General features: G+C 35.4%; 3 protein-coding genes across 6 annotated transcripts; 1 reads left to right on the forward strand and 2 right to left on the reverse strand.

The window, feature by feature from the left end:
• Positions 1–1,746: 1,746 nt before the first annotated feature.
• hpgd (15-hydroxyprostaglandin dehydrogenase) lies at positions 1,747–27,580 on the reverse strand. 4 transcript variants are annotated; one of them, XM_067403397.1, is made up of 7 exons: positions 27,488–27,580; positions 27,145–27,268; positions 26,503–26,600; positions 23,862–23,958; positions 11,682–11,758; positions 11,271–11,434; positions 9,618–10,648 (listed from the first exon to the last, which is right to left on the reverse strand). In XM_067403397.1, exons 1-7 carry the CDS (start codon positions 27,578–27,580, stop codon positions 10,525–10,527), a joined length of 777 nt encoding a protein of 258 aa, XP_067259498.1. In that variant the 3' UTR covers positions 9,618–10,524. The 4 variants fall into 4 exon arrangements, with proteins under 4 accessions (XP_067259500.1, XP_067259498.1, XP_067259497.1 ...); XM_067403396.1 differs by having other exon boundaries at positions 26,494–26,600; XM_067403398.1 differs by lacking the exon at positions 9,618–10,648 and having other exon boundaries at positions 11,277–11,469; positions 26,494–26,600.
• On the forward strand, positions 16,633–18,589 carry LOC137031978 (transcription factor Adf-1-like). The gene is made up of 3 exons (XM_067403395.1): positions 16,633–17,134; positions 17,445–17,626; positions 17,810–18,589. Exons 1-3 carry the CDS (start codon positions 16,984–16,986, stop codon positions 18,284–18,286), a joined length of 810 nt encoding a protein of 269 aa, XP_067259496.1. The 5' UTR covers positions 16,633–16,983; the 3' UTR covers positions 18,287–18,589.
• LOC137031517 (uncharacterized) lies at positions 18,633–20,237 on the reverse strand. Its single transcript, XM_067402525.1, has 2 exons — positions 20,119–20,237; positions 18,633–19,436 (listed from the first exon to the last, which is right to left on the reverse strand). The coding sequence occupies exons 1-2, from the start codon at positions 20,191–20,193 to the stop codon at positions 18,633–18,635; spliced, it is 879 nt and encodes a 292-aa protein (XP_067258626.1). The 5' UTR covers positions 20,194–20,237.
• Positions 27,581–27,946: the final 366 nt, after the last annotated feature.

The following is a 27,946-nucleotide window of genomic DNA, read 5'->3' on the forward strand; positions in this document are numbered from 1 at the left end:
GGTCTCATCCTGTTTAAGAAGATGGTTCTTGGCCAAAAAAGATGCAATATCAACCAGAACTTATGTAATTTAGTCAATGGTTTTGCTATGTGGGACTAGAATGACTGAATTTCTTATTTTATTAGACTCGTTAAATTTCTGTTGAGGCTTCATTCAGCTTCATTCAGTCATTTTGTTTGGTCTTAGCTTTAAAGCATAAAGTGATAGTAGCATAAAATCAACTCCAAAACCAATATCCAATCTAAAGGCAAAGCAATTAATCAAGACGATTAATGTTCAGCCATTTTGACATGAAGATTGAATGTGGAGTGTCCCACAACATTCAAGACAAATAGTCTTATAAACTGGGAAGTTTGCTTTGCTTTTTGACTGTAATTGGATAGTTTGGAGCTGGACAATGATGTAATGTGTTGCATTGATAGTTCCTAGATGAATAAGAAGCAGACTTACCAGGTCTAATGATTGAAATAATAATCCTGCTCAGGTCTTTATTTTAAAAAAGGAAACGGTGAATGAAAGATGAGAACAGGGATCCAGTCATAATGAATGTGTCATTAGTTTCTGTTGATTGGCCATTGAGCGCACGGCTCTGTTGCTCTCCAGTGCTGCTGTAATCCCCTGCTCTCATTAATCATTGTCCTGAAAGGGGTGGGGGAGATGAGAGAAACAACTTTGTGAAGTGGGTGAGAGGGAACACTTTTTGCATTCCTCCTCTTTCTTAAAGCGTGTATGTTTATGCAAGCTCCTCTTATTCCATTCCACCAGCCTCGCCATTTCATATCCCTCCACATTCAGTTCATTTTCACTCCTAATTAGCAGGACCTCATGCATGTCTATGAACTCTTTACCTTCCTGATTGGTTTGTCGCGGACATGCCGGCATCTGCACCTCTTGAGCAGCACGAGGCTAATTGAGCTAATCACTCAAGTTAATGAGAGCATTTTTAAAGGTTGGAGGGCATAAGTAAATGAGATGAAGAAAGTGAAATGAGAAAGAGATATAATTAGAATCACAGATGAGTTTACTTGACTTTCAGCCATATGAAGCTGAAATGAGTTTTTAATAAGTTAAAAAGCTACCCAGCTAACAGAAAATTTTCTCAGAATGTTAGTTTCTGATGGTGTTTTCTCAAAGTTGTGAACAAAACCTTCTTCCAGTAACGTTAATTCAACATTTGTTCAGTTATTTAGGTTTTAATAACATTCGCAAAGCATTAAAAAAATAAAATAAAATAAAAATGTTATTTAGACATTATTCATGGAAGATTTTTCTGAAATGTTTTAGTTGGACATTCATCAAGTTTATATATATATATATATATCAGTACAGTCCAGTCCTGTCCAAAAGTTTGGAACCACTAAGATTTTTTATGTTTTTAAAACAAGTTTCGTCTGCACACCAAGACTACATTTAATTAAAATTTAATTATTTATTTTAATTAATTAATTATTTAAAATTTAATTTAATTAAAAATACATTAAAAAACTGTAATATTGTGAAATATTATTACAATTAAAATAACTGTGTACTATTTAAATATATTTGACAAATTAATTTATTCCTGTGATGCAAAGCTGAATTTTCAGCATTGTTACTCCAGTCTTCAGTGTCACATGATCCTTCAGAAATCATTCTAATATGCTGATCTGCTGCTCAAGAAATATTTAATGTGTACAAATGTACAAAATATTTGTGTGCAATATATTTTTTCAGGATTATTTGATGAATAGAAAGTTCAAAAGAACAGTGTTTATCTGAAATCTAATCTTTTGTAACATTATAAATGTCTTTACTGCCACTTTTGATTGATTTAATGCATCCTTGCTGAATAAAAGTATTCATTTCTTTAATTTCTTTTCAAAAAAATAAAAATAAAAATTCTTACTGACCTCAAACTTTTGAGCGGTAGTGTATAATGCTACAGAAGCTTTGTATTTCAGATAAATGCTGCTCTTTTGAACTTTCTATTCATCAAGGAATCCTGAAAAAAAAAAAAAGTACACAACTGTTTTCAACATTGTAAATAATCATAAATGTTTATTGAGCAGCAGATCAGCATATTAGAATGATTTCTGAAGGATCATGTGACACTGAAGACTGGAGTAACGATGCTGAAAATTCAGCTTTGCATCAGGAATAAATTACTTTGTCAAATATATTTAAATAGTACGCAGTTATTGTAAATTGTAATAATATTTCACAATATTACTGTTTTTTACTGTATTTTTAATTAAATAAATGTAGCCTTGGTGAGCAGACGAAACTTCTTTTAAAAACATTAAAAATCTTAGTGGTTCCAAACTTTTGGACTGTACTGTATATATATATATATATATATTACTCATTTCAGAATGTTTAGAGAACATTCAAAAATAATATTGTAAAATAATAGTCCCCATATTGTTTGCAAAAATATGAAATGGAACATTCGCTTAATATTTTCTATAACATTCAAGAAAAAACATTTTAAAACATGGATGTTTTGAATGTTAAGAGGGCAAAACTTAATGGGAACATTAGCAAAACATTCTTAAAACATATTTTGTTAGCTGGGTATAGTGGGATTGTAAAGTACAATATTCACAGATATGCAATGAATAACACAAAAAAATAATAATAATAAAGCTAAGTGCATTACATGTTTATGTTGCCTCATGGGCTAAATATTTGTTCTCTGGGTGTCTCGTTTGCTAACCTCTTAAATTAGCGTTCATTTTATTTCATTGTTTTGTTCCGAAAAGAATTTCCTCCAAGTCCCTTGATTACAAATTTACACCACTCTCAATGCTTATTTTCTTTGCCAATAGGAGCCGAGTTATTATCCTTGGCCAGCCGCCAAGACCTCATTGCCTGCCAGTCAAAACAGTTTTCACATGCTCATGGGAAGCCTTACAATAACATCTTATCATTAGAAACGAGCACATAGGCAAGTATTTGGGCCACTTGGCTCTCCTGATGTAAAATAAACATAAGGGCGCTCAGTAAACCTGCAAGCTGATTGAGTCTTTAGCAACACCATTGGGAATGTACACAGTGATACTGTCCACAAGTCTCTCTCCATGCTGTATATATATTATTCTGTGTCTGTGCAAAACATCTTTTAAAAGTTTTAGATTTAGAAGTTTTTGACTTCATCACTATCTGTGTAAAGTTCTTCATCAATAAAGATCTCATAATCTCTGTTCAAATGTCAGGCTGCTCATGCAGTATTTGGCAACGTGTGCAAAAGCAGCAGAGTTTACAATGCCTAGACACAATCCCAAGAGACTGTCCCTACTGTGTTTACATTGAAGATATCTCCTGTATGCACTACTGGAACTGGCAGAAAATAGAATATTGTGTTTGATTTTCCCACCATAGTCTGTAAAGAATATATGAACTAAACACCACTTGCTTATCTTAGATTTGTCTGCCTCTCTGCCAACAATAATGGCATATTTGCACATTTCCTCTTCCCTCTGACAAGAGAGGACACTTTCGGGTCATCTAGATTTTTGCTTCTCAGAAATAATTTGTTTGTTCAGCTACTTTGTGACTTTTTTGTGTTTTTATTGTATTTAATTAAAGTGAAAAAGGAATTACAATGGCTTATAATCATTTTTATTTTATGTTAAAGATGGTGTATTTACTTTTTTTTTTTTTAGATAATTAAGTATGAATAATAATTCTGATTTAATAGTCAGTATTCATTTAATTAATCTACTAGAAAGTGATTCAAGTTCAGAGTGATTTTTTTTTCTTTTTTTTTCTCTCTCTGAAGAAAGTAAAAGTAAATAAAATGTAATCATATGCATACATTGAAATACAAATCTGGAAAAAAATCTAGCTAAATACAGCTAAATGATGCTGAAGTATATAATATAATATTGGTAACACTTTACAGTAAGGTTCATTAGTTAACATTAGTTAACTACATTTGTTAACATGCACTTCTACAGCATTTATTAATCTTTGTTAATGTTAATTTCAACATTTACTAATACATTATTAAAATAATGAGTTGTATTTGTTAACATTAGTTAATATGTATTGCTCATGGTTAGTTTATGTTAGTTAATATACATTAATGTTAACAAATTAACCTTATTTTAAAGTGTTACCAAGTTTTTAAATGTTTTTTTTTTTTTTTTTTTCTTGAAATTAAAATGCAATACTTCATCGAGCAAATCTGTGAGGTCAAACATTTTCCCAGGAAGAGATTTGAAGTTGCAATACTTTGATAAGGACTGGACACAGCTTTTAGCCTTGCTTTGTTTCAAATACTCCATTCTATTTATGTTTTACCTCAGACCAAGGTCAACATGACCCAAAAGAAATTATTTAAAAATAATAATAATAATAAAAGAGGTGGAGTTTAGTGATTAAATAATTTTAATCTGTGAATTCGAAGAAAATCTGTGAGCAGCTCATATGTCTACTGTATCAGTGAGAGGCTGGAGATAACTACAATTTCAAGATTTACTCTAAATGATAGGAAATAACATTGCATATATGAGAAATAGCTATGAGAACTACTTGCTGCAATAAAATGTTCAGAAGGCACTTTTAGTGCTGGCACACATTTAAGTGCTGTTCATTGGTCTGTTTTAATTTGACTTTTTAACTGGCACATTCGGGCCCCTTAGCCCGGCGTATACTATAGCCCACTTGGCCCATTCTGTGATCTGTCCAGGGTGACCGTTGCTTGTAGTTGTAAACACTTAACCCCTCCAGGACTGCCGATGAATTACACACAAAGCATCTAGGACAAAAACAGTGAAATAGTGGGTCTAGACATCTGCACAATATGAAACTCCCGAAAGAGATGCATGTACAGTAATCTCTAACAAGATGATAATCCACAGTACAATTTGCAACTTCCACAATAACGTGTAAGCTTCAGTTTTAGCTTCTTCTTCTTTTTTTTTTTTTCTTTAATGGCACGGACAGTATATTGGCAGTATAACAAACACTATAATGGCACAAACAGTATAAGCAGGAGTGAATTATTATTATGTAATTTAATGATATTGTATAAAAACACTGGAGTTTGAATCCTTAGTTGGATCTGAAGTGCTAATGTAAACAAACGCTCACAGATGTTCTTAGAATGCGGTACTGTCCAGATGTCCACAGTCTGTGGGACTCAGTATGACAACGGCGGCCGCACAGAGTATTTGAATTAGACACAGTTTTGACAAGATTTGATTTAAACTGTTTTATTTTTCCACAGAACATTTGTTTTTGACTTGACATGCTATTTCTTTTGCTTGTCTTGGTAGGGAAATGCATGAACTAAAGTATCTTAGAGAATTTTTTGGAAAATAATTTAATGGTTCTTCATCTTTTGAACTTTGTTAGACACCTTAATGCATCTACTAAGAATATACAGGGAAATGTAAATGGCATATATATATATATATATATATATATATATATATATATATATATATATATATATATATATATATATATATATATATATATATATATATATATATATATATATAAAATATTGAGAGAGAAAGAGAGAAAGTAACTTACAGACTAAAGGGCACTGTTTTGGTTTTTGGCCTAACAGTCATCTAATTTGTCCTGAGGGGGGCGCCAATAAACTATCAACACGCTGTCAGAGATAAAGAATGTGTAAAATGACCTGCATAATCCTGGATTACAGGAGTTGTGTCAGTGATTCCACCTGTTAACCAAACTAACAGACTGAGCCACAAAATCTTTCTCTCAATCGTTGTTTAATTACAATATATAATATACAATAAAAATAACACTGTATCTTAAACATGTTATAATATAATAATGTGTAAAATCAATAAACTTTATAAAATAAATGACCAAACTACTCATAATTGTTTATAACAATATATATTAGCAAAAACATTATTATTCTCATTATTACTCTCTCCTAAATACAAATTCAGAGCAGCAGACACTATGAGCAGAAAATTTATAACTTTTAGCAACTCGAAGGTTGCACGAATTATCACTGTTTATGTTCATACATTTTTTTCCCCCTGTCCAAGACAAGTAAGATTTGACTAAATGCATAAAATTCCTGGTCTTCTTCTTAGTGTTGCTTTGGGGACCTAAAGCTAAGCCTGATTACACAAAATGTTGGAGACACAAGAAAGCACTCTCCCCTTTCTCAGAACTATTACTCATGTTCCAAAACACTCAAGTGAAACATTTCTGCTGCTATGTAATGAATCTGTTTGCACAAAGTGAACATGAGTTACATGCATCAGGGTCAGGAAATGACCAAGGCCACTTGAAGTTTAGTCCCTGGAAGTTTAGTAGTTACCTCTGCAGACACTGTAGTGATCTAGCACTGTCAAATATCTGTATTCACTGTCTGTGCATGCTAATATAAAGTGGTATTTCATTGGGGGTGGGGGAGGCGTATTTTTCTTCAAATTACGTATCTGAAAGTATGCAATTAAGTATCAGTTAAATCAATATTTTACTTTGAGATTTTACTTCTTTCAGACAAACACAATCGGAGATATATTTAAAAATATCCTTTGTCCTCCAATGTTTATAATGGTTGTGAATGGCTGTTCAAATTTTAAAGAAAAAAATCCATTCATCCATAAAAAAAATAAAATAAAAAAAAAAGAATCCATATGTCTCCAGGGTGTTAATGAAACCTTCTGAAGTGAAGCAGTGTGTTTGTGTAAAACAAATATCCTTATTTAAAATTTTATAAAGTAAAACAACAAGCTTATGACAGATGACCGTGCGCAGAATGTGCAAGTCAACTTGCGCCAAAGGACCTGACGCGATGTACGACGCAGGATGTAGGAGTATTGTAAGCTTAGACGCTTCTCGTGGTTCAAACAAATACTTCTGTACAACAAACCGAAGCTCCTCTTCTCTTATATAAAAAAAACAGTATATCCTCTGACATTTCTCTTTAAAATTTCTAGTTTTAGACTTCTAATTCGTGACCGGTGTTTTGTTTTGCTCTCTCCTCTGCTCCTCCACGTTGGTCATTGCGTGGCTGCAGAGGTTGCTCTTCCGCCCCAAATCGACGTGTGCAGTATGTGTTCGGTCATCCGTTTTTTTTTTTTTTTATGGATGGATGCATTATTTTTTTTGTCTTTAAAATTTGACCAGCCATTAAGGATATTTTTAAAAATATCTGATTGTGTTCGTCTGAAAGAAGATAGTCATATACACCTGATGGATTGAGGGTGAGTAAATCATGGGATAATTTTCATTTTTGAATGAACTATCCCTTTAAAATGTATTCAAGCAGAGCATTAAAACAAACAAATAAATAAAAAAATAAAATTAACAGCCCTAAGTGCCCAGAACTTAATTTATAGTTTAAGTACACATTATGTTTTTATGTTTAGAAAACAAAAATCATAAATACAAAATCAATTTCAAGTATCATATATATTTCCCCTTCATGAAAGAATTTGTGACACACAGTGAGGCACGTCATTCAACACACTGTTCATCTCATGTCACAACTTCCTGCCTACATTGAGCTAACCAAGCTGCATATCTTTCAGCTGAGGTGCTACTAGTAGTAATTAAGCTTTCTACTCTGTTTAACCTGTATACAACCCCACCCAAGCCTCCTCAGGGCCGATCTGCAATCTCCGTGGCCTGGCTCATCTGGTCTCCTCTCACTCAAATTACTAATAAACGTGCGTCAGAGTGTTTGTTCTGATTGTTTGCCTTGGTGTGAAGACCTAATGGAAAACTGCCTATGTGTATAATATAAGTAAGCTATACAAAAAGTTTCTGTACGTTAACCTTAGTTACTGCATTAGGTATTATGAACAACCTAAACACATACAAATATTAATGTTTTAATGTTGGAATAAACATTAACCAAAGGATTAAGAAGAGGTATACATAAGTGTTGTGCATTGTTTGTCCATGTATTGCATTACCAAAACTATTGCAACACAGTTGTGTTTCAGCTGTGGTTATTACAAAAATTGAATGAGGAACTGTTTGCAGAATATAGAAAACATACACTTCCTTCAAGAATTCCTGAGATTCTTGACTATTATCAAATAGTCATCATTCAAACATCTCCCTCCCAGCCCTCATAGACTTTCACATCTTGATCTGCTGTCATATCAAAGCAGAGTCACATTCTTGGGAATCACTGTGATGTTTTATCAAAGGAAATTTGTCAAGTTACTGTGATATGCAAAAAGTTTCTCTTCATCTGTGACATAGTTGGACACTGAGAACTGTTATTGTCAAATTTAACCCAACTAGGACATTGCATTATTTATAGAACTAGACTTTATTGTAGACTTGGTGACTGTACTGATGGCCTGATACAGCTAAACACATGTAAAGTATTTAAAACAGAGTCATGTTTTGATTGATCAAGATAATGTGATGCATTCCATGTCGCAATATGTACCGTTACTGCACCATTTGAATTGATATGTTTCTGATTTGGCTGCAATTATGCGAAGATTTACTCACCCTCAAGCCATCGTGTATATGACTTTCTTCTTTAAGAAGAATACAATCAGAGCAATATTAAATAATGTCCTGGCTCCTCTAAACTTTATAATGGCAGTGAAGGATGAGATTTTGAAGCCCAAAAAAGTGCAGCTATTCATCATAAAAGATCCACATGGCTCAGTGGGTTTTATAAATGCCTTCTGTAGTGAAGCAATGTGTTTGTGTAAGAAAAATATCCATATTTAAAACTTTAAAAACTAAAATAATTAATGTCTGAGCTATGGATAGTTTTCTTACACAGTTGCATCACATTGCTTCAGAAGGCCTTTATTAACCCCATGGAAGCCATGTGATCTGCCATTATAAAGCTTGGAGGGGCCAGGAAATTATTTCATATAACTCAGATTGTATTTGTCTGAAAGAAGAAAGTCATATATACCTATGATGGCTTGAGGATGAGTAAACGGTAATTTTCATTTTTGGATGATCTAACCCTTTAACTAGATTAGTCTAGTTTAGTCTAACTAGAGTCTACCAGTACTTTAATAGCTGTAGTTGACATGTATTTGCAAAACTACTTATAGTTAATGTCTAAAGTGGATCATTGAAATAAATTGTTACCAAATTTAAAAGTGGAGGGCTGATTTATTTCTGGTAATGCAGTAGCACAGGCAAATGTGCAGATTCCTGGACATAACGACTTCATGGATGTAAACACAGCTGCCAGGTGACACTTGTTTCTGGATTTGCATTCCAGAAAAGTGCATCTTATATATACACTCTAAAAAATGCTGGGTTAAAAACAACCCAAGTTGGGTTGAAAATGGAAAAACCCAGCGATTGGGTTGTTTTAACCCAGCAGTTGGGTTAAATGTTTGCCCAATCTGCTGGGTAGTTTTATTTAACCCAACTATTGTTTGAAAATGACTATATGGCTGACTTAAAATGAATCTAAAATTAAATTAAAATGTTCATTTATTAAACATATTAATAAATGTTAATTTTCAAGATATTTTGGGTTCATTTTAAGTAAGCAATACTGTAATTTTTAAACAATAGTTGAGTTAAGTAAAACTACCCAGCAGGTTGGGCAAACATTTAACCCAACTGCTGGGTTTGTCCATTTTCAACCCAACTTGGGTTGTTTTTAACCCAGCATTTTTTAGAGTGTAGGCAGGAAAAAAATAAAAATAAATAAATAATATAATAATTAAAAAAAATAATAAGAAGAACATTGTATACAGGAGCTAGTCCCAAAATCTGCAAGTAGCTGCAAGAAACAAATAAAGGGGGGGAAAGTATATAGAAATTATTTCCTTTTATATATTCAGAAGTTTATTGTTTGATTTATACATTAAGCCTTGGATATTTTCTTTGTCACACTAAAACAATATACAAAAAAAAAAATAATAATAATAATAATAATTATGTTGGTTGGTTGGTTGAGCATGATTGAGGTATGATAGCCACAAAAACAGTAACTGTATTATTAATAAATATTTTTTTCCCCTTTTTTCTCAAAAGCAATTACTCACAGTTAAAGCAGTTATGTACAACTTAATGTTCAAGGGCATTACAAAAAAGGAAACGGGATCAGAAAGAGGCCTGCACACCAGTATGCAATCCTTTACAAAACTGATAAATGATAAACAGGAAACAAAATCTATACCGTTCTTGGTAACACTTTATTTTAGGGTCTTTTAACTAGTTGCTTATTAGAATGCATATTACTAGAATATTGGCTGTTTATTAGTACTTTTTAAGCATATATTAATGTCTTATTCTGCATGACCTTATTCTGTGTACATTCTTAATCCTACCCAATACCTGAATTTAACAACTAACTTACTAACTATTAATAAGCAGTAGATTAGGAGTTTATTGAGGGAAAAGTCATAGTTAATAGTTTATATGTGTTCCCTATACTAAAGTGCTATCCCTTTCTTATTTATTTCTTAACTGGACTATACCGCAAGGTGTGTGACATTCAACCACGTCTGCACTGGACTTCAATAAAATAAATGTTCTGGTGAAGAATGGAGAGGAGACTAAAAAGGACAAACAGAACTGGCTTGATGTTCATCACTCTCAAGCTGAAAGAGGCTCATAGGTGTGGAAGTGAATGCCTTTAGAACAGGTGATCTTCATCACGGCTCCGTTTAGGCTTTCATCTGTTATGATTCGCAGCATTCCTTCTGCAATCAGAGATGGTCTGTAGATATACACAGACAACATCATTTTATTATTTTGTCTTGTAGGATTAAGTGAAAAAAAAAAAAAATCAACAAAGTGGAATTTTATCATACAAACACTGATTTAACAAAGTGATTAATTTTATCGCATTGTAAAGTCAGTCCATTGGCCTCAGACTTTTTTTTTTGGGGGGGGGGTGATAAAACATCCTCAGATACACCACCAACACCAAGAATAGTGCAAACGAGGCAAATTGCAGAGGCATGAAAAAAGTATCAGTTATGTAATACTGTAAGCGATTAGTTGGTGTGGAGGAGTTTGTTTTGGTTAAAATTTATATTTCAAAAATCCTGCAAGCACAACATGCGGTCTAATCCAGATTTAATCAATGGGTGGTGCAAAATGGAATGTCTAGATTTTCCAGTAAAGGCAGGTTCAAAGATTTAAAAGCATTTGACCCGCTATTTATTTACTTGGAGCTTTAAAGGTCTGTAGAGGAAACAGATTTGTGCCATTAGAACACAGTTGCTGTCTGCCCAAGCAAACCGTTTATTCAAAGAGACCGGATACAACAAACAAAGCAAAACTACTAAAACAACGCCATACAGCAGAAACAGGTTGGTCAACTGAACTTGGCTTACTTAAGAACACCATACTTGTCGATCCTTTGCTTGAATTCATCTTTGTACTTGACAAACTTGCCCATTGTTTCCTCATGCTCCACACTCTGAAGTAGTTGGGTGTCCACGAAGGCCGGGCATAGTGTGTTGATCCTCACTCCGTAATTGCCCTGTTCTGATGCGTCCTGCCGACAACAAAACGTGTCCAAACACGGTCAGCCTAAATTACACACACAGCGCAAAGAATGTGTCGTCACACATGAGGAAGAGATCCTATCTGTGAGCAAACACAACTACTCCCTCTTGGGGGAAAAGCTGGGCTTTTAAAACCCAGCTGGGTCAGCCGGTTTGATTGTCAGGTGTTGGAATTAACATACCGCTACAGTAAACTTTACTTAGGGTAAACTGGTGATATAGGATTGATGTACTCACTGCTATAGCTCGGGAAAATCCAATCACCCCATGCTTTGTTGCTGTGTACACTGGCTGGTAAGGAGAATGGAGAAATGCTGGGAAGAAACAAAACCAACATTAATTCCAAAAAAAACATTTTGTCATTATTTATTCACATAATATTGTTCCAGACCCTGTATACTCAAATACCATGGTAATTTAAAACGTGTTTTAAAATGAATACAATCCTTATCTATACTGGCATTTCCAAAGCATTTCAGAAACAATTGCTGTCTACACTATATGACCAAAAACGCACGTCACATGACCGTTCATGCACACTGGGTACGCACGTACAAGTGTAAACAGTTGCCTCTTGCACATGTCTCCAGGCAGCTGGAGTATTAAAAAATGCTGAGTTTAACTGCACAATGGCTGCTAAAAATGGCAACAAAGACAGCAAAGATTGTAGTTCAGTCTCCATGTTAGATGTTTACATTGGGGCTGGGTATTGACACAATTTTCACAATTCGATTCAATTAATATTCACTTGCTTGTGATTTGATTTGATTTCGATTCAATATTGATTATTTTGGATGTAGTTTATCAGATACAGTATTGCAAATTTAAAAAAAAACTCAACTAATGCTGTAAACTACATGGGAGTCAGTTACTACATTACTATAATATTGAAGGTTAAAATTACTTTTTTATATGCAAACACTTAAATTACACTCAATGATTTTTTTTTTTAATAATAAATAAAGTTTAGAATTACATAATCATATTTTTACTCCATTTCCTTTTTTTTTTTTTTTTTTTTTTTTTTTTTTTTTTTAAGGTGCCCTAGAACTTTAAAAAAAAAGATGTAATATAAGTGTATGGTGTCCCCTGAATGTGTCTGTGAAGTTTCAGCTCAAAATACCCCATAGATTTTTTTAATTCATTTTTTTAACTGCCTATTTTGGGGCATCATTAACTATGCACCGATTCAGTGCTACTGGCCCTTTAATTCTCCTGCTTGACGCCCACGGAGATCACGCTTGCCTTGAACAGTGCCTAAAAAAAGTTCACACAGCTAATATAACCCTCAAATGGATCTTTACAAGATGTTCATGTTCATGCATGCGGCATGCATGTGTCGAATTATGTGAGTAAAGTATTTAATTGGATGTTAGTTTTATTCTGAGTGAATCTGAGGCTGTGCTCCGTGGCTAACGGCTAATGCTACACTGTTGGAGAGATTTATAAAGAATGAAGTAGTGATTATGAATTATACAGACTGCGAGTGTTTAAAAATGAAAATAGCGACGGCTCTTGTCTCCGTGAATACAGTAATAAACAATGGTAACTTTAACCACATTTAACAGGACATTAGCAACATGCTAACGAAACATTTAGAAAGACAATTTACAAATCTCACTAAATATTATGATATCATGGATCATGTCAGTTATTATTGCTCCATCTGCCATTTTTCGCTATTGTTCTTGCTTGCTTACCTAGTTTGATTTATCATCTGTGCACAGATTCAGACACTGCCATTGTCTAATGCGTTGAATGGGCTGGCATTATGCAAATATTTGGGGCGTACACCCCAACTGTTACGTAACAGTCGGTGTTATGTTGAGATTCGCCTGTTCTTCGGAGGTCGTTTAAACAAATGAGATTTATATAAGAAGGAGGAAACAATGGAGTTTGAGACTCACTGTATGTCATTTCCATGTACTGAACTCTTGTTCTTTAACTATGCCAAGGTAAATTCAATTTTTGAATTTACAGTAGGGCACCTTTAAATTGTGGCTGTCATAATGGATTTATTCAAACATACATTAAATATTGAAGAACATTGAAAATTATAATGAATATGTAATGGTGCATATATTTATCAGAATACTGTTCTCTAGAGTTAATTTTTCTAGCTGACTAATGAGTTTATGGTCACTGAATATGTTTTTTTTCTGAGGTAAATGTGACATTACATTGTTTACAAGCTGTTTTATTGACGTCTTTCCGGAGTTGAAACACTGATTGAGCTATTAAACGAGACACGATATGGATTTCTGTAAGTTGTACTGTATCTTTTAACATACCTTCAGATGTTTATTCATGTTTATTTCACGCTGTATTAAAGCCGTGATCTGTTACGCCACATTAAACAGCACCAAAATGGTATTTATTTTTTGAATCTCATAATAAGATGGACGTCATTTAAAATCTGAAGACTTTGCTTCATATCAAAAGTAACAAAGCATAAAGATTGTTGCGATTTATTGGATGGGAGGTATGCTACATGTTCTGTTCATTCATCAAACAGACTAGACTAATCGATTCTTGGGATTTAAGAATCAATATCGATTCGTAAAAATTAGAATTGATTAAAATCAAGAAATCATTTTTTTTTTTACCCAGCCCTAGTTTACATGGTCATGAAGGATATGCAGAGCGAACATGGCCAGCCACACCATCGTTTTCAAAAGTCTCTGTTTTTGTCTATTTACACTGAAATGCAACCCAAGCATTTTCAAACTAAAATGGGCTTTGCAGCATTTTCGAAAGTCTCTGTTTTCGAGGGTCGAAAGTAGTGTAATCGACAGGCGTAACTGTAGCAAACGTTATGCCTTTAAAAATGAAAATGCACTAGTGTAAACGGGGCCTTAAGCTCCAAAAATGGACCATAAAAGTAGCCTATATGACTTGAGCATTATACTGCAAGTCTTCTGCACCCATATGGTAGATATGTGTGAGAAACAGGCCAAAATTTAAGTCACTCCAGAAGAAATCTTTCCATCCAGTGAACAGTTAACTTTGACCAAATCATTAAAGGGTTAGTTAACCCAAAAATGAAAATTCTGTCAAGCGACGAGAATATTTTTGGAGCGCCAAAAAAAACTAAATAATGTGATGGCCGATTTCAAAACACTGCTTCAGGAAGCATCGGAGCACAAATGAATCAGTGTATCGAATCATGATTCAGATCGCGTGTCAAACTGGCAACGGCTGAAATCATGTGACTTTTGCATTCTGAACAGCAGATTCAATATACTGATTCATTTGTGCCCCGATGCTTCCTGATGCAGTGTTTTAAAATCTGTTTTTTTTAGCGCTCCAAAAATATTCTTGTCGCTTTATAATGAACCACTGTACTCACATGAAGTGATTTAAATATGTTTTTAGTACCTTTATGGATATTGAGAGAGGAAGTGTCATTGCTCCCTATGCAGGCAGCCATCAGATTTCAGCTAAAATATCTTAATTTGTGTTCCAAAGAATAACGAAGGTCTTACGGTTGTGGAACGGCATGAGGGTAAGTAATAAATGACAGAATTTTCATTTTTGGGTGAACTTACCCTTTAAGTCAGTGAACTGAACTTGAGAACCAGATCAGTGAATTAATTATTTCACTGGATTGGTTCTTTTCGGCCCAAAATTTTGAGTTTGAGTCAACTAATTGACTCAATAGCTCTCAAGTTAAAGCTCATTGGAGGGGGAGAAGGTCATGGAATAACGACTAAAATTTCAGTATGTTCCTCATACATGTTCAGGAGATTTGGAAAGCAGCACAAAATCATGAACTATTTTCATGGTGGTTTATTTTCGACATATTTGGAACAGACGGACACTATGAACTGTCATTATATTCAAAAGTGCTGTTTGACAACATTATCATTCCAGGTGACTGAATGAAAGGTTTTGTAACCAGAGCTGCGATACTACAGTCTGTTATTTGAAAGCAAAGGTTTTCATCTTATTGAGGCTGTAGTAAAAGGAAGCCTGTGAATGATTTCCAAGACCTTCGTCATGGAAAATGTTTGGATCTTCCAAGGCTGAGGATTTCGCCTTTAATTCAAGCATGTAAATCCTAATGGCTGTTGAGTCTGTGTAAACTAAAGCAGCTCTTTGGAAACATAAAGAGCTGGGGACATTTCCTAAACTAATGCTTTAAACTGTATTTATGGACCAACATAAAAATACAACTTTATGTGGAAAAGTCACCTGCATTTTCCCCTTTACGATGAATATTATTATATGAGTATTAATAACTACATATAACAATAAGCATACTTTATTTCATGTGGAAAGTTAATGGAGAAGTCAAATGGAACAATGTTTCCTGCTGAGGCTCTGTTATAATAAACAACATTTACAAGCCACATCAAACCAAAGCAGCCAAGGACACCAGGGGCAAATAGCTGAGACAGTACATACAATTAAACAATTCTTGTGTGTTCTGGATGAACAAATCTAAACACAGCATTAATGCACATCCAGAGAATAACCTGTTTTGCACAAAACAAGGCTCTGTTTCCCATTCTGGCTTTATTGACATCTGAGACAGTCCTCAAGATTTCTTGTCTGTAAACATGTTAATTAAGGGGTAAGATCAAGTAAATCAAACAATGAAGTCATTCTACAAAGACATGTTTCCATTCAGCAAGGTTAAGTTACTTATTTCAGCTCTCGCACTTTATGCTCTAAAACCAGATACATGCTTTATATGATTACTATATATTCCCCAGCAAGAGTAATGTGGTTTGAATTATAGAGATCTCTTCAAACACTGACAACATAGTATGGCAATTCACCACTCACACAGCTTAGCTGTAATATAAAATACTAAAATTATTTTTGTAGACCGCTCATGTGTCTGTTGTGTGGGATGGTTTGAGGACAAAACATAATTACATAATTCATATTATATTTATAATGTTCTATTTTTAGCTATATCAGGTCTGTTTAATTTATTGCATTTGCTACTTGTGGATGTGAAACTGGATCTGACACAACCCAGGGCAACCTAGTTCTTTTCAGTTCTCACATCAATAATGAGAACACATTTCTAAGTTTCTGGTTAATAATTATTTGATATACTTTCAACATTAATACTGATTCAATGGTGTCATGATGAAGCAGGCCTATATTTTAACTTAGTCTTAAAGGGTTAGTTCACCCAAAAATGAACATTCTGTCATTTATTACTCACCCTTGTGTCATTTCACGTGTTGCGGTTAAACCATTGGAATCACATGGATTACTTTAAAGGCCGGAACACACCAAGCCGACGGTCGGCCGTCGGGCAGTTTTTCTTCGTCGGCCGACTAAGTTTCCTCGGTGTGTTCTGCACCGTCGGCTGAAGTTGGTCCTCGTCGGCTTTGTTTCGGCCGATTCGAAATGTTGAATCGGCGTTGGACCTCGTCGGGCCGTCGGGCCATATGATCATTCTGATTGGCTGTTCAGCTAGCGAACCAGTGCATGAGAAAAGAAAAACGGAAGTGACGAAGCAAGTAAACGACGAAGTCAAGAGGGAACACACATTGTTTACCTTAGGTACGTGAAAGACATGGCTATCTGGAACGAGGCAAGTGAAGACGAATTGATCAACATGATCCAGGAAAGGCCGGGTTTGTATGACATTACGGAAAAATGTTATGTCAACCGTGTGCTGAAAGCTGAACTGTGGCGTGAGATCGAAAATAAACTCGTCATATCAGGTAAGATTTCCTTTTTGGCAATTGAGAAAGCTTGTTTGTAATTGTTCAATAGTCCATAGTAAAACTAATATAACCATTTTAGTGTTTTGTGTGTACCAAACTAAGTTTGTTTATGGAAACAGACAGTAATTAATATGTGCTGTGCTAGCATCTCATATTTCATAATAATATTAAAGTTAATCAAATTGTTAATAATATAATTAACAATACAGCAAAAAGTAACATTTGTTGGCATAACAAATACTCATTAAAGTGACAAAATAAGCAGCCATAACACTTAATGCTTACAAAATTTTACTTTGTCCCTCAGAAAAAGAGCTCAAGAAGCGGTGGGATTCATTGCGAACCCAATACATGCGTTATAAGAAACAAGGACCCTCAGGAAGTTCTGGAGCTCAGAAGACTGGCAGGCAGCAATGGATCCTGAACCGCCTGCAGTTTCTAGAGCCTCACACAAAAAGGAAGGAGAGCACTTCAAATCTAATGATCATGGTAAATAAACAAATATATTTATATTTATTTATTTATTTATTGTTTAATTGCAGAATAAAATAAACATTTTGCTTTTTGTAAGATGGCAAGTGCTTCTTTAAAAGAGTCTATTCACAAGTAACTCCGCATATTAAGTCAAGCCATTACATTAACTTGTCACATTTGTATCTTATGTTTTTTAAGGAACCTGCGGCTGATAGTGATTCCTGTTCACCCTCAGATGGTACCAACAGTGACACCTGGACTGGCACCCATGAAGACCCCAGCTTCAGTGATGCTGACCTACGGTCAAGTACACCCTTGGCTGAATCCACCATCTGTGGAACTGAGTCCACAGCCATGAGAAAGGACCATTTGCAAAGCTCCAACATAAAACCAAAGCCTCCAGGGAAGCGCAGGAAGATGCAAGACGAATCCTCCAGCGAGGAATCCACAAACTTGATGCGCACCATCGGCAAAACTCTGGAAAAGTTGGCATCACAGGAAAACACCAATGATGCCATCTCAGCTTACTGCAAAAATCTTGAACACAGAATGCGGAATTTGCCACCACATCTACTGCCACATTTCCAGCATGAGGTTGATAATTGCATTTTCAAATATTCAGTGGGCCACAACCATGCACTGGATGCATCTTCCAATCAGTATACACACTTGTAATTTTTTATGTAGCAAAATTGTAAACAGATATTGTAGCATTTAGTAAATATGTCACGCTTAGTTGTACGTTATATTAGAGTACTTATGCAAAGTTTATATTTCTGTACATTTTATTTATTTTAAATACCAACTGTTGATATTTTTCTGTAAATTACCTTAATGCTATTTTTGCACATTTGAAAATAAAACACTGACTTTGTGTAAAAGGTACTTCACTGTTCTTTATGTAAAAAAAAAATCACAAAACACAATGATGTAAAAATATAAACTTTATTTTGCAAATTCACACCATTGTTATAAAACATAAACCAAGGTCAAGGGGGAAAGAAACAAGTTTGCTACATGCTTATATTTTGCCCCACTGAAAGGGCACTGCACCGGTGTCCGAATTAAAGTACTGGCACAGTTTATCCCTGAGCTGTTTGGCGTGTGTTGTACTGTTGGTTGTGCGTGGCAGAGAGGCCTGCTGTAGGCCAGGGTCTTCTCTCCATCTTCCAGGGACAGTGTCATGATCTTGTTCTTCCTGGTCGATTCCTGCCATGTACACTTCACAGCACTCTTTGCGCAGAAAGTTGTGCAGAGCACAGCAAGACAAAACAATGTCCTCCACTTTGGCAGTGCTTTGAATATTAATGGTGGTTAGTAGGACGCGAAAACGATTTGCCAGGATGCCAAATGCATTTTCAACCACCCTTCGAGCTCGCGAAAGTCTGTAATTGAATATGCGTTGCTCTACAGACAGCTTGCGGTTCGGGTATGGCTTCATGAGGTATTCCTTTAAGGGGAATGCCTCATCAGCCACAATGCAGTAAGGGGCCAGCTGGTCTGATTCAGGAAGTGGTGCAGGTGCAGGAATGTTGGATGTTCTTTTCTCCAAGGCATCCTGCAATGAGCATCCCCCAAACACTCCACCATCTGAAATGCGCCCGTTGCAGCCCACATCAACATACAGAAATCTGTAGTTGCTGTCTACCAGTGCCATAAGCACTATTGAGAATGTATGCTTGTAGTTGAAGAATTTAGATCCAGATCCTGGAGGGGGACGAATGTTAATGTGCTTTCCATCCAGAGCACCCAGGCAATTTGGGAAATGCCACTGATTCTGGAATCCAACGGCTACTTGCTGCCACTCTTCCACTGTGTCTGGGCACTAAAAAACAATATAATTAAAAGAAATTAGTTTAACTCGTCAGACCATTAATAACTCAGTGATTTTGACATTCTTGAATTAACCCTGCAAAGCCCACTTCTGCAGAATTACAACATCACTTTCAAAAATTTAAAAAAAAATGCCTGCAAATGTTTTTTTCTCTCAAGATCACATTTACATAGTTAATGGGTTCTATTGTTCGTCCTCACAATGCTATTGGGTTGAAGAAGTGTTTATAGGTCAGCATTAGGCTCTTTATGTTTTGGATTTTGGGGGGAGATGCCTGTTGCATTGTTCAGGGACAGGTATGAATGGTCTTGAATATGAACCTGTAAGTGCTCTGGGGGGATGAATGTGTTCTTTTAGTATGATAAGTAGAGAGCATAATAGGCCAGCCAGACTGTATTGTTTGAATGTAGTAGTGGAATTTTATTTGCATTGAAATTATAATTTGATGGATAATACTTAGATCTCTGCCCTCGACACATGGTCTACCATCCTGTCTATTCTTTCAGTTTATCTACTACAATATAAGACCCTAAAATTACCCTTATTAAAATGTAAAAAAACTGAAAAATCTTTAATTTCTACATCAGAGGCCTCCTAAAACAATATCTGAGAGATCAAAAAAATTGCTCATTTTTGGGCTAAAACAAAAAACATTAAACAGATACATGTATACCTTTAGGTATTTCTCTTTTAAGACTTGGTAGATTGCTGCACAGGTTTCAGGAACAAATTGCTGAATTGTGGACATTCCCACCCGGAATTGGTAAGAAAGGCTCTTGAAGCTTTCTCCTGCAAAGATTACAAACACATAACTCCACTATTAATTTTCCACACCTTTTACAGAGTCAAATCTAACACTTTTAATGCATTTGTACTACACTACATTAAAGCAAATATTTTTTTTATCAGTTATTAAAGACATTGTGCTACAAACAACCATAATAATGTTTTATACATTGTGTCTTTTAAAGTAGGCTACAACTGGATACAAAATAATAAAATTCTTTTCACTTTTATAATGCTTCATAATACACCAAAATAAACACAACTGAAAAGGTGTTTTAATGAAATGTTCAAACAACGAATAACCTTACCTGTTGCCAAGAACCGTAGTGTAATCATCAGACGTTCCCCCACGGAGATACAATCCCGGTAGTTCGTGTTTGTTCTCTGTATGATTGGACTAATAAGTTCTTTTAACATGTGAAATTGAGTGGGAAAAAGCCGAGCGAAATTTTTAAAACCACAAGTTTCCTGTAACTCGAGCTCTCGACACAGGTTCGGGAAAGCACCTTGGGCCTGTCTCTGGAGTATCCATGGTTTCACCCATTTAGTGCGCTTTCTCCGTATTTTTCTCATCCGCTTCTTCTTTTCCTCTTCCACAAGCAAAAGACCAAGGGCTGACAAAGCCAGTGCCATTTGCAACGTGTCGGACATTTTTGAAATAACACGAATCCGTATGTGATGAGCGAGAACTGGTTTTTCATGCACCTTTGTTTATGTTTTGTATCCCTGTAGCTCTTCCGGTCTCCCTAGCAACGAACCATAGCAACGAACACAAACTACTGCCACCTGCTGGCATGGAAAGGCATTTCATCTCACGCAGGCGCAGAACGGACGTGCTATTTGGCCGTCGGCTGTCGAACGTCGGCTTGGTGTGTCAGGGCAACTTTGGACCCAGACGCTGCCGACGCCAGCCGACGCCAGCCGACCCCGCAGTCTGCTTTCGTCGCCACTAGTTCGTCGCCGTCGGCTTGGTGTGTTCCGGCCTTAAGGATGTCAAGTAGTTGCATTGCATAGTTGCATTGGATCTCTATGGATGGACAGAGAGCTCTCAGACTTCATCAAAAAGATCTTAATTTGTGTTCCGAAGATGAAGGAAGGTCTTACGGGTGTGGAACGTGTGGAAAGGGTGAGTAATAAATGACAGAATTTCCATTCTTGGGTGAACTAACCCTTTAACATTACTTTCTGATAAAAAATAATGCAATTTGATGTGTGGTTAAACAGCAATTGAAAATGAGTTGCCTCAACAAAATCCATAACAATATAAATCTCCAGTTACGAGAAAATAAATTCTATTAACATAGTCACAAAGTGACTATTGTTCCACTCACAAAAAAAAAAAAAAAGAAACCTGAGCACTGAGGGAAATAAACCATCCTTTATTTCATCTCTCAGTGAAATGAAAAGGCTGTTTCAAATCCAAGGTCTAAAAACGTGTCTGGAGCATGTTGGGGGTTATAACAAGTTCACAGTCAGCCATGCAGCATTCATCATCCACCATGCGGACACACATATACAAAATCATATTCATATCTTCAAAACATTGCCCAGAATCAGTTTATCTATGTCCAAACAACTCAATGGCACCACAATACAGGTATCTGATGACAGATGAATAGCCTTCCCTTTGTTGTCATAATAGTTATGCTGTTGATTTATGATTCTTTTTTTTTTTTTTTTTTGCCAAAAAGCTGGTGATATTTTTTAGTGAGAACTTGGATTTGCTTGTGTGAATAGTCAGAGATAGAGCACAGGGTTATACAATATTAAAGCAAGGAGTGTCCCAGTAATTTAATGTAAATGATTAGTGCAAGACAGATGTCTCACACTTTGCAATTTCTCAGAGACTGTTGAAATGGCTGTTCCCAAAAAAAGTTTTTGTATATTTTACACAGGCCCTTTGTTGATGTAGTGGTCCTGGACTTAGAATAGCCCAATCATGTGATTTTACATTTTGTTTTGGGGTCTCCTACAATAGGTTCACATGCAAAAAAACAAAAAAACAAAAAAACAAAACACTTTAATTTGTTCATAATATACATTGCTGCATCACATTTTTTTTCTCACAGTGTCTGAAATGGTTCAATAAAAGATTTGGTCTCTTTAAAAACCTCCTGCTGTGATTGGTCAGATGGCCCAGTCTGTTGTGATTTGTCTACCTCTTACAACACTTTTCAATAATGAAATGCCCATGACCATATCTGAATTACAGCTCCTCAGTTGTATGAAGGCTTCCTCAGCACTTGTATACACAAAGGTAGTTCAAGCTCAAGTCATGAACATGATTCGACAACATGAACCAAACTCTTCCAGGCCTCAACTAATTGCAGTGTTTAAGGACGATTTAAAGTAGACATTGTTCGTGGGAAGCCAATGAAAAGCATAGGCTAGAATTATACAAATTTGTAAAAAAAACAACATAGGTTTGTGCAGGAAATAAGACTGGATTTACTGATAACTTGCTTCAGGCAGATAGGAACTGGTTCTTTCTTTTGGGAGACAATAACTCCATTTATCGTGCATTTGTTGTCTGAAACTTTGCACGTTTTTACATTCATAAACAGCTACAGTATATAACAAACTATGTTAAAGGTAATATACGAAAAAGCATAATGGGGCACTTTAATGCTGACACCTGGGGTAGATGTATATGTTTATCAAATTCTGCCGCATCACACGAAAACTTTTTTTTGTCCTTTGTTATTTTATTTTATTTTCAAACTGTATATCAACAAAAAGATGATTCTTGTGTTCAATCTCAACAAACTTCCATGCATTGTTATGGTTTGTGCTGTTATGTGGCTGGCTGCGTTTCATTTGTGTAGTCAGCAAGGTGACCTGCTTCATTTAGAATAAAACTGCTTTTTCATTTCATGTGAGTGTAGGCCTATATCATTTCAATCACATTTTTCTAAAGCGATATGAATTTAATTTTGTGCAAAACTTTAAAGACAGGTACTGTTGTAGGTTAAAGTGTCTACATTGCGGCAAACTGCTATTGTTTTTTGCTTTAATGCTTTCATGTTGTTTTGTTCATATTAAGTGTTTTCATGTAAAACTACATTCTTGGAAAAAAGGTGTGCCCGAATTACCTGTTATGCTAAAGGTTCTGGCTCGTTTGCATCTTAATCATCAAACAAATCATTTATCTGTAATCATCAGTAAATGCACAATATCTATTATGTAATTTATTATTTAGGTGTAATTGCGCTTGTGTATTTCTTTTTTTCAAAAGTAGGTACAAAGCCTTTGCAAGTAGACAGGACAAAACAAATATCTGCTTTACTGTGTGTTACGCTCAGGAGAAGACACACAAACAGCGATTTGCCAGAACGCTACTTTACTCACTGAACCTTCAGCAGCACAGAATACGGTAAACCAGATTGGCATGCACACAAGTATGATTTCACAGCAGTATTACGACAACAGATGACAATGAAGAACTGGTTAAAAACCACAACACTGTGAGCACACATTTGACTCATTCTATAGTTTGCTAATGACCATAAAATCACTGTTATGTAACCTTTTTATGCACAACACTCTGTGCAGACTATTCTGAACTTTTAAGCTGACTTTTTCAAAACGAGCACATATATAAGACACATGATAAAGTTATCAGTAGCTTACCTGCCATAGATGAGACGTTGATGATAACCCCTCCTTCCTTTCCGTACTCTTTACTCATGTGTTCCAGTGCTAAATATGTCCCCTTTATGACGGATGTCTGAGGGAGAAAACAGTTTTATAAAACCAGTAGCACCAGTGTTGGGGAGTAACTACATGTTATGGCGTTACGTGATTTAATTACAAAATAAATGTAACTGGGGACAGAAGCCTAATAAACTTAATAAAATATGATGTCTATCATTGAAGGTAGGGTAAGCCATATTTCAAAAACACTGTTTGGAAGTTAGTCGGACCGACACCACAAAAAACTTGTAGCCAATCAGCATGGCAGTCGAGGAGGCAGAACGAGCAAGAGGGAGATTTGAAGAAAGACTACAGAATGAGAGATGAGACACAATACATTAAAAGAATATCACTGGAATGAAGGTTTATGACTGGGCAAGCTCTTTAGGACCCGCAATAATATTAGAAAAGATTTCCAGCGCTGGAGAGAGAGCTAAGCGGGAAGGCCTGAAAACAGACGTGGAGGCTGCTTTGATTCCGCTTCACATGTGAGTAACTCTGGGTTTGAGTGTCATTTAGAGCTGCTGTGCTGTTGGTGACAAACAACAAACTCTTGTTTGTATTTATTCTTGTGTACTGTATGTTCAGTTTTTTTTTTTTTGTGCTTCCTTGTCATTTGTTCATCATCTGCGCTTTATTTATCGTGAAGTATTATTTTGCTGCGCATCATCCGTGATAAACAGGCCAGCTAGTCAGAGTTGTGCAGGTAAAACACTACACACTGACAATCACTAGATATCTGTCATTGTTAATGCACTTGCCTCGCCTGCAGCGATCGGGCTTCGAGACCGACTCGGAGCAGGGTGGTTAGGATTGAAGGGTGCGTTTTGGAGGCAGAGCAATGAAGAGAAGGGTGTGTTTGTTTGGGTTGGTTTCAAGAAGAGCCGTTTAGATCTGCTCTGATGGAAAACAAAGTTGAGTTAATCCTGGAGGTTCCAGGAAGATTTGTCTGCAAATTTTGTCTGCCTGACAAATATTCTGACTGAAAGTCCCTGACTCAGAGAGGGGTATTCTCTGCTTTTATTGTTATTTATTTATTTTTTAAAATTTCTTATGCATTCCATTTTTATGTATTTGTTTCCTTTTTACGTAAAGCACTTTGAATTAGCATTGTGTATGTAATGTGCTATATAAATAGCTGTCTAGCCTTGCCTTGCTAAAGTCTGATTTCGTGGTGGCTGTGCTTTAAAATTAAATTATTATAATCTTAATTCAAGTAAGAAGTTTGAAAGTCCGACAGTAATCCGTGTTGTGTACTACTAGTTAACCCTGCTTGGTTTAAATGTTTGAAAATGATTCACAGTTGTAATTAAAAAAGTAATTAATAAGTAATCAAATGTAACCAGTTACATTGCTAGAGACACCCCAGGAGAATAGGGTAAAAAAATAACTAATAGATATCACCATACTTCCATACACCATACACCAAAATTGCAAACATTTTTTGTATTACAAGTTTTCTAAAATGTTATGTTTAAATATGCAAATTAGGCATTATCTACTTAAATATGCGCTAATTCACATACATTTCTAGAACACAAATCTGAATATTGGATGATATCAGGTTCAAAATTCTCATTTAATTTTTTGGACATATTAAATTAAAAGGTTTTTACAGAGGGAATTTTGGATATCTCCTTTTATCACTCCATAAATCAGAAAATACTATCAGCAGCCAGAAAAAAAAAAAAAAAAAATATTTCACCAATTTTTTAGGAATAAAATGTTGTTTAAAATACAGCAAATTATATATCAACAAATCCCTCTGTAAAAACCTTCAGCATATAGATAGGAATAAAACTGTAAATTTTGGTGTAAATAAGTTCTGCTGAAGTGTAGATTTCTGACTCAGAGCAGTAGAAAAAACTCATTTTGAGAAAACGGCATTTAAAGATATTTACTGTAATTGAATATATAGACGCAAATAGATAAAGTGCTATAAAACATACACTTAAAAGTGTATTTTGGATGTTTTCTTTCCATCAGTTTAAAAAAAAAAAAAAAAAACACTTTTTGAAAAATTTCAAAATTTACAGTTTACAGTAAAATTTAAAAAACAGTGTTTTTGCCTGTAGTGTCTCCCCTTAATAAAGATACACTACTTATTATGTTTTAAATTGGGTAACTTGTAATCTGTAACCTATTACATTTCTAAAGTAACCTTTCCAACACTGACTAGCACATAGTGAACAGATGTTTTTTTTAGGAGAGTGAGATTGTTGAAATTGCCCTGCTATTATGAACTAATAATTACACATTATATTACTGCTTCATATCCATTATGAAATCAAATCAGAGCATGAGCATGAATAATTTTAAAGATCTGTAGATTATTTCACTTCACGTGGGCTACTATTGTGAAATCTTTCTGGACTAGAAACAGGGGGTGGAGTATTTTTAGTGAATTTGCAACTCCTTTCCTGAAGTGTGGTTGAATGTTGTGCCCTAAGGCACAAAACATGATCCACACGTATCTGTGTAAATCATGAGATGTGTTCAATTAAATGAGGTTGAGAGGAAATGCAATTTTGTTGTTGTTGTTGGATTTTAAGAATGATTTTTAACTCACCAAATTTACTTCAATGGTCTTTTCCCAGTTCTTCTCATTGTTGATTCCAGCATTATTGATGACAATATCCAGCCGTCCAAACCTCTCTACTGTGTTTTGAAAGGCATCTGAAGCAAGAAAACACAGCAGTGTTTTTACAACTTCATAAAAAAAATCAATATCATACAGTACAGTACAAAAGTGTCTATCAAAGCCAAATGAGCATGTCCAAGGCAGCTCACTAGGTTTTAAAATACAGCCAGCATGTGCCCTCACCTGACTTGCAGCTGCAGCATTCCACAAAGAAACACTTAATTAAACTCTATAGTAATTGTGTTGTTAGAAACAAGTCTAACAGGAATGAACAATCTCCTCACCACCTACCCATAAACCCTTGGAGAAATAATAGCAAAAGTCAAAACATTTGATTGTGTTAAAACTTCAAAAAAAACCTATAACATTCCTCAGTGAAGCCTTTAGGCACTCTGTATGTCTAGTATGACCTAATTAACTTCCCAAACAATGAGACTCTGTTCAGGAATAAGATGCGCTGCACATACAGGTGCGCAAATGAGAAGTGGATAATTGTTTCGTTTAAGAAAACAACTTCAACCGCAGAGAAGATGATAAATGCCCTTTATGTAAAAGCATAAGTAAAAAGTACGATTTTACCTTTAAGTTTCCCTCCGTCCGTTACGTCACACTGGATAAAAACACAGTTATCCTCTCCAAACTGACCATCTAGATCACTTTTACATTCCTCTCCCACAGACTGGTTCAGGTCTACCAGTGCAACCTGAATTGTCAAAAAGTAAGTACATTATTAACGTAACGCCAAAACAAGTAAAATAATTAAAGCCACAAAATGATGTAGCCTATATGATGAAATGGGGAAAAAATCGCCACAAAAACAGACAACTAAAAGAGTTTTGCACAAGTTTTCCCAACAGTTCATTGGCTAAATCCGCTTTAAAATCGTCCATTTTAAAAAGTAAGAAATTTGACAAAGCGAAACCTTCGCCCCATTCCCCAGGAGATCTTCCACCACGGCTCTTCCGATGCCTTGCGCGCCGCCGGTGACCAGAGCCACTTTCCCGTGGAGACTCATGCTGCTCACCGCCGGGCGCACCGCGCACTGCTTTATGTAGGCGTACAGTCAGAAGGGGGCGTGTTGATGAGTACTACTACAGTAAACACAGACGGCCAGGTGTCGTTTTACAAACTATCATTTACACCCAAAAGATGATTACTAACAATTTAGTGAGTTAGTCCTTTAAAGCCCTCGGCAGCAGTCGAATACAGTACAAGTACACACACGTACAGTGAGAAAATGAACGCACTTAAATGAACAATAGACAAAGGATGCTTTTACAAACATCTTTATTTTTCAGTCATTCTCAGAGGGCGCTTCAGTAAACCTAAAAAAGAACTTTACACTTTACATTACAGTGTTAAAACTGTTTTGTGCGGCATT

The sequence above is a fragment of the Chanodichthys erythropterus genome, chromosome 12 (assembly GCF_024489055.1).
Source record: "Chanodichthys erythropterus isolate Z2021 chromosome 12, ASM2448905v1, whole genome shotgun sequence".
Lineage (NCBI taxonomy): Eukaryota > Metazoa > Chordata > Actinopteri > Cypriniformes > Xenocyprididae > Chanodichthys > Chanodichthys erythropterus.

Excerpts from the sequence above, each read along its gene's own strand:
- LOC137031978 (XM_067403395.1), top strand. The coding sequence starts at position 16,984 with ATGGCTATCTGGAACGAGGCAAGTGAAGACGAATTGATCAACATGATC. Across the intron at positions 17,135-17,444 it reads AAATAAACTCGTCATATCAG|AAAAAGAGCTCAAGAAGCGG; the intron begins GTAAGATTTCCT and ends TTTGTCCCTCAG. Across the intron at positions 17,627-17,809 it reads CTTCAAATCTAATGATCATG|GAACCTGCGGCTGATAGTGA; the intron begins GTAAATAAACAA and ends ATGTTTTTTAAG.
- LOC137031517 (XM_067402525.1), bottom strand. The coding sequence starts at position 20,193 with ATGTCCACAATTCAGCAATTTGTTCCTGAAACCTGTGCAGCAATCTAC. Across the intron at positions 19,437-20,118 it reads TAAAAGAGAAATACCTAAAG|TGCCCAGACACAGTGGAAGA; the intron begins GTATACATGTAT and ends ATTGTTTTTTAG.
- hpgd (XM_067403396.1), bottom strand. The coding sequence starts at position 27,580 with ATGAGTCTCCACGGGAAAGTGGCTCTGGTCACCGGCGGCGCGCAAGGC. Across the intron at positions 11,759-23,861 it reads CAACGTCTCATCTATGGCAG|CATTTCTCCATTCTCCTTAC; the intron begins GTAAGCTACTGA and ends GTTTCTTCCCAG. Across the intron at positions 11,435-11,681 it reads GATTTTCCCGAGCTATAGCA|GACGCATCAGAACAGGGCAA; the intron begins GTGAGTACATCA and ends TGTTGTCGGCAG.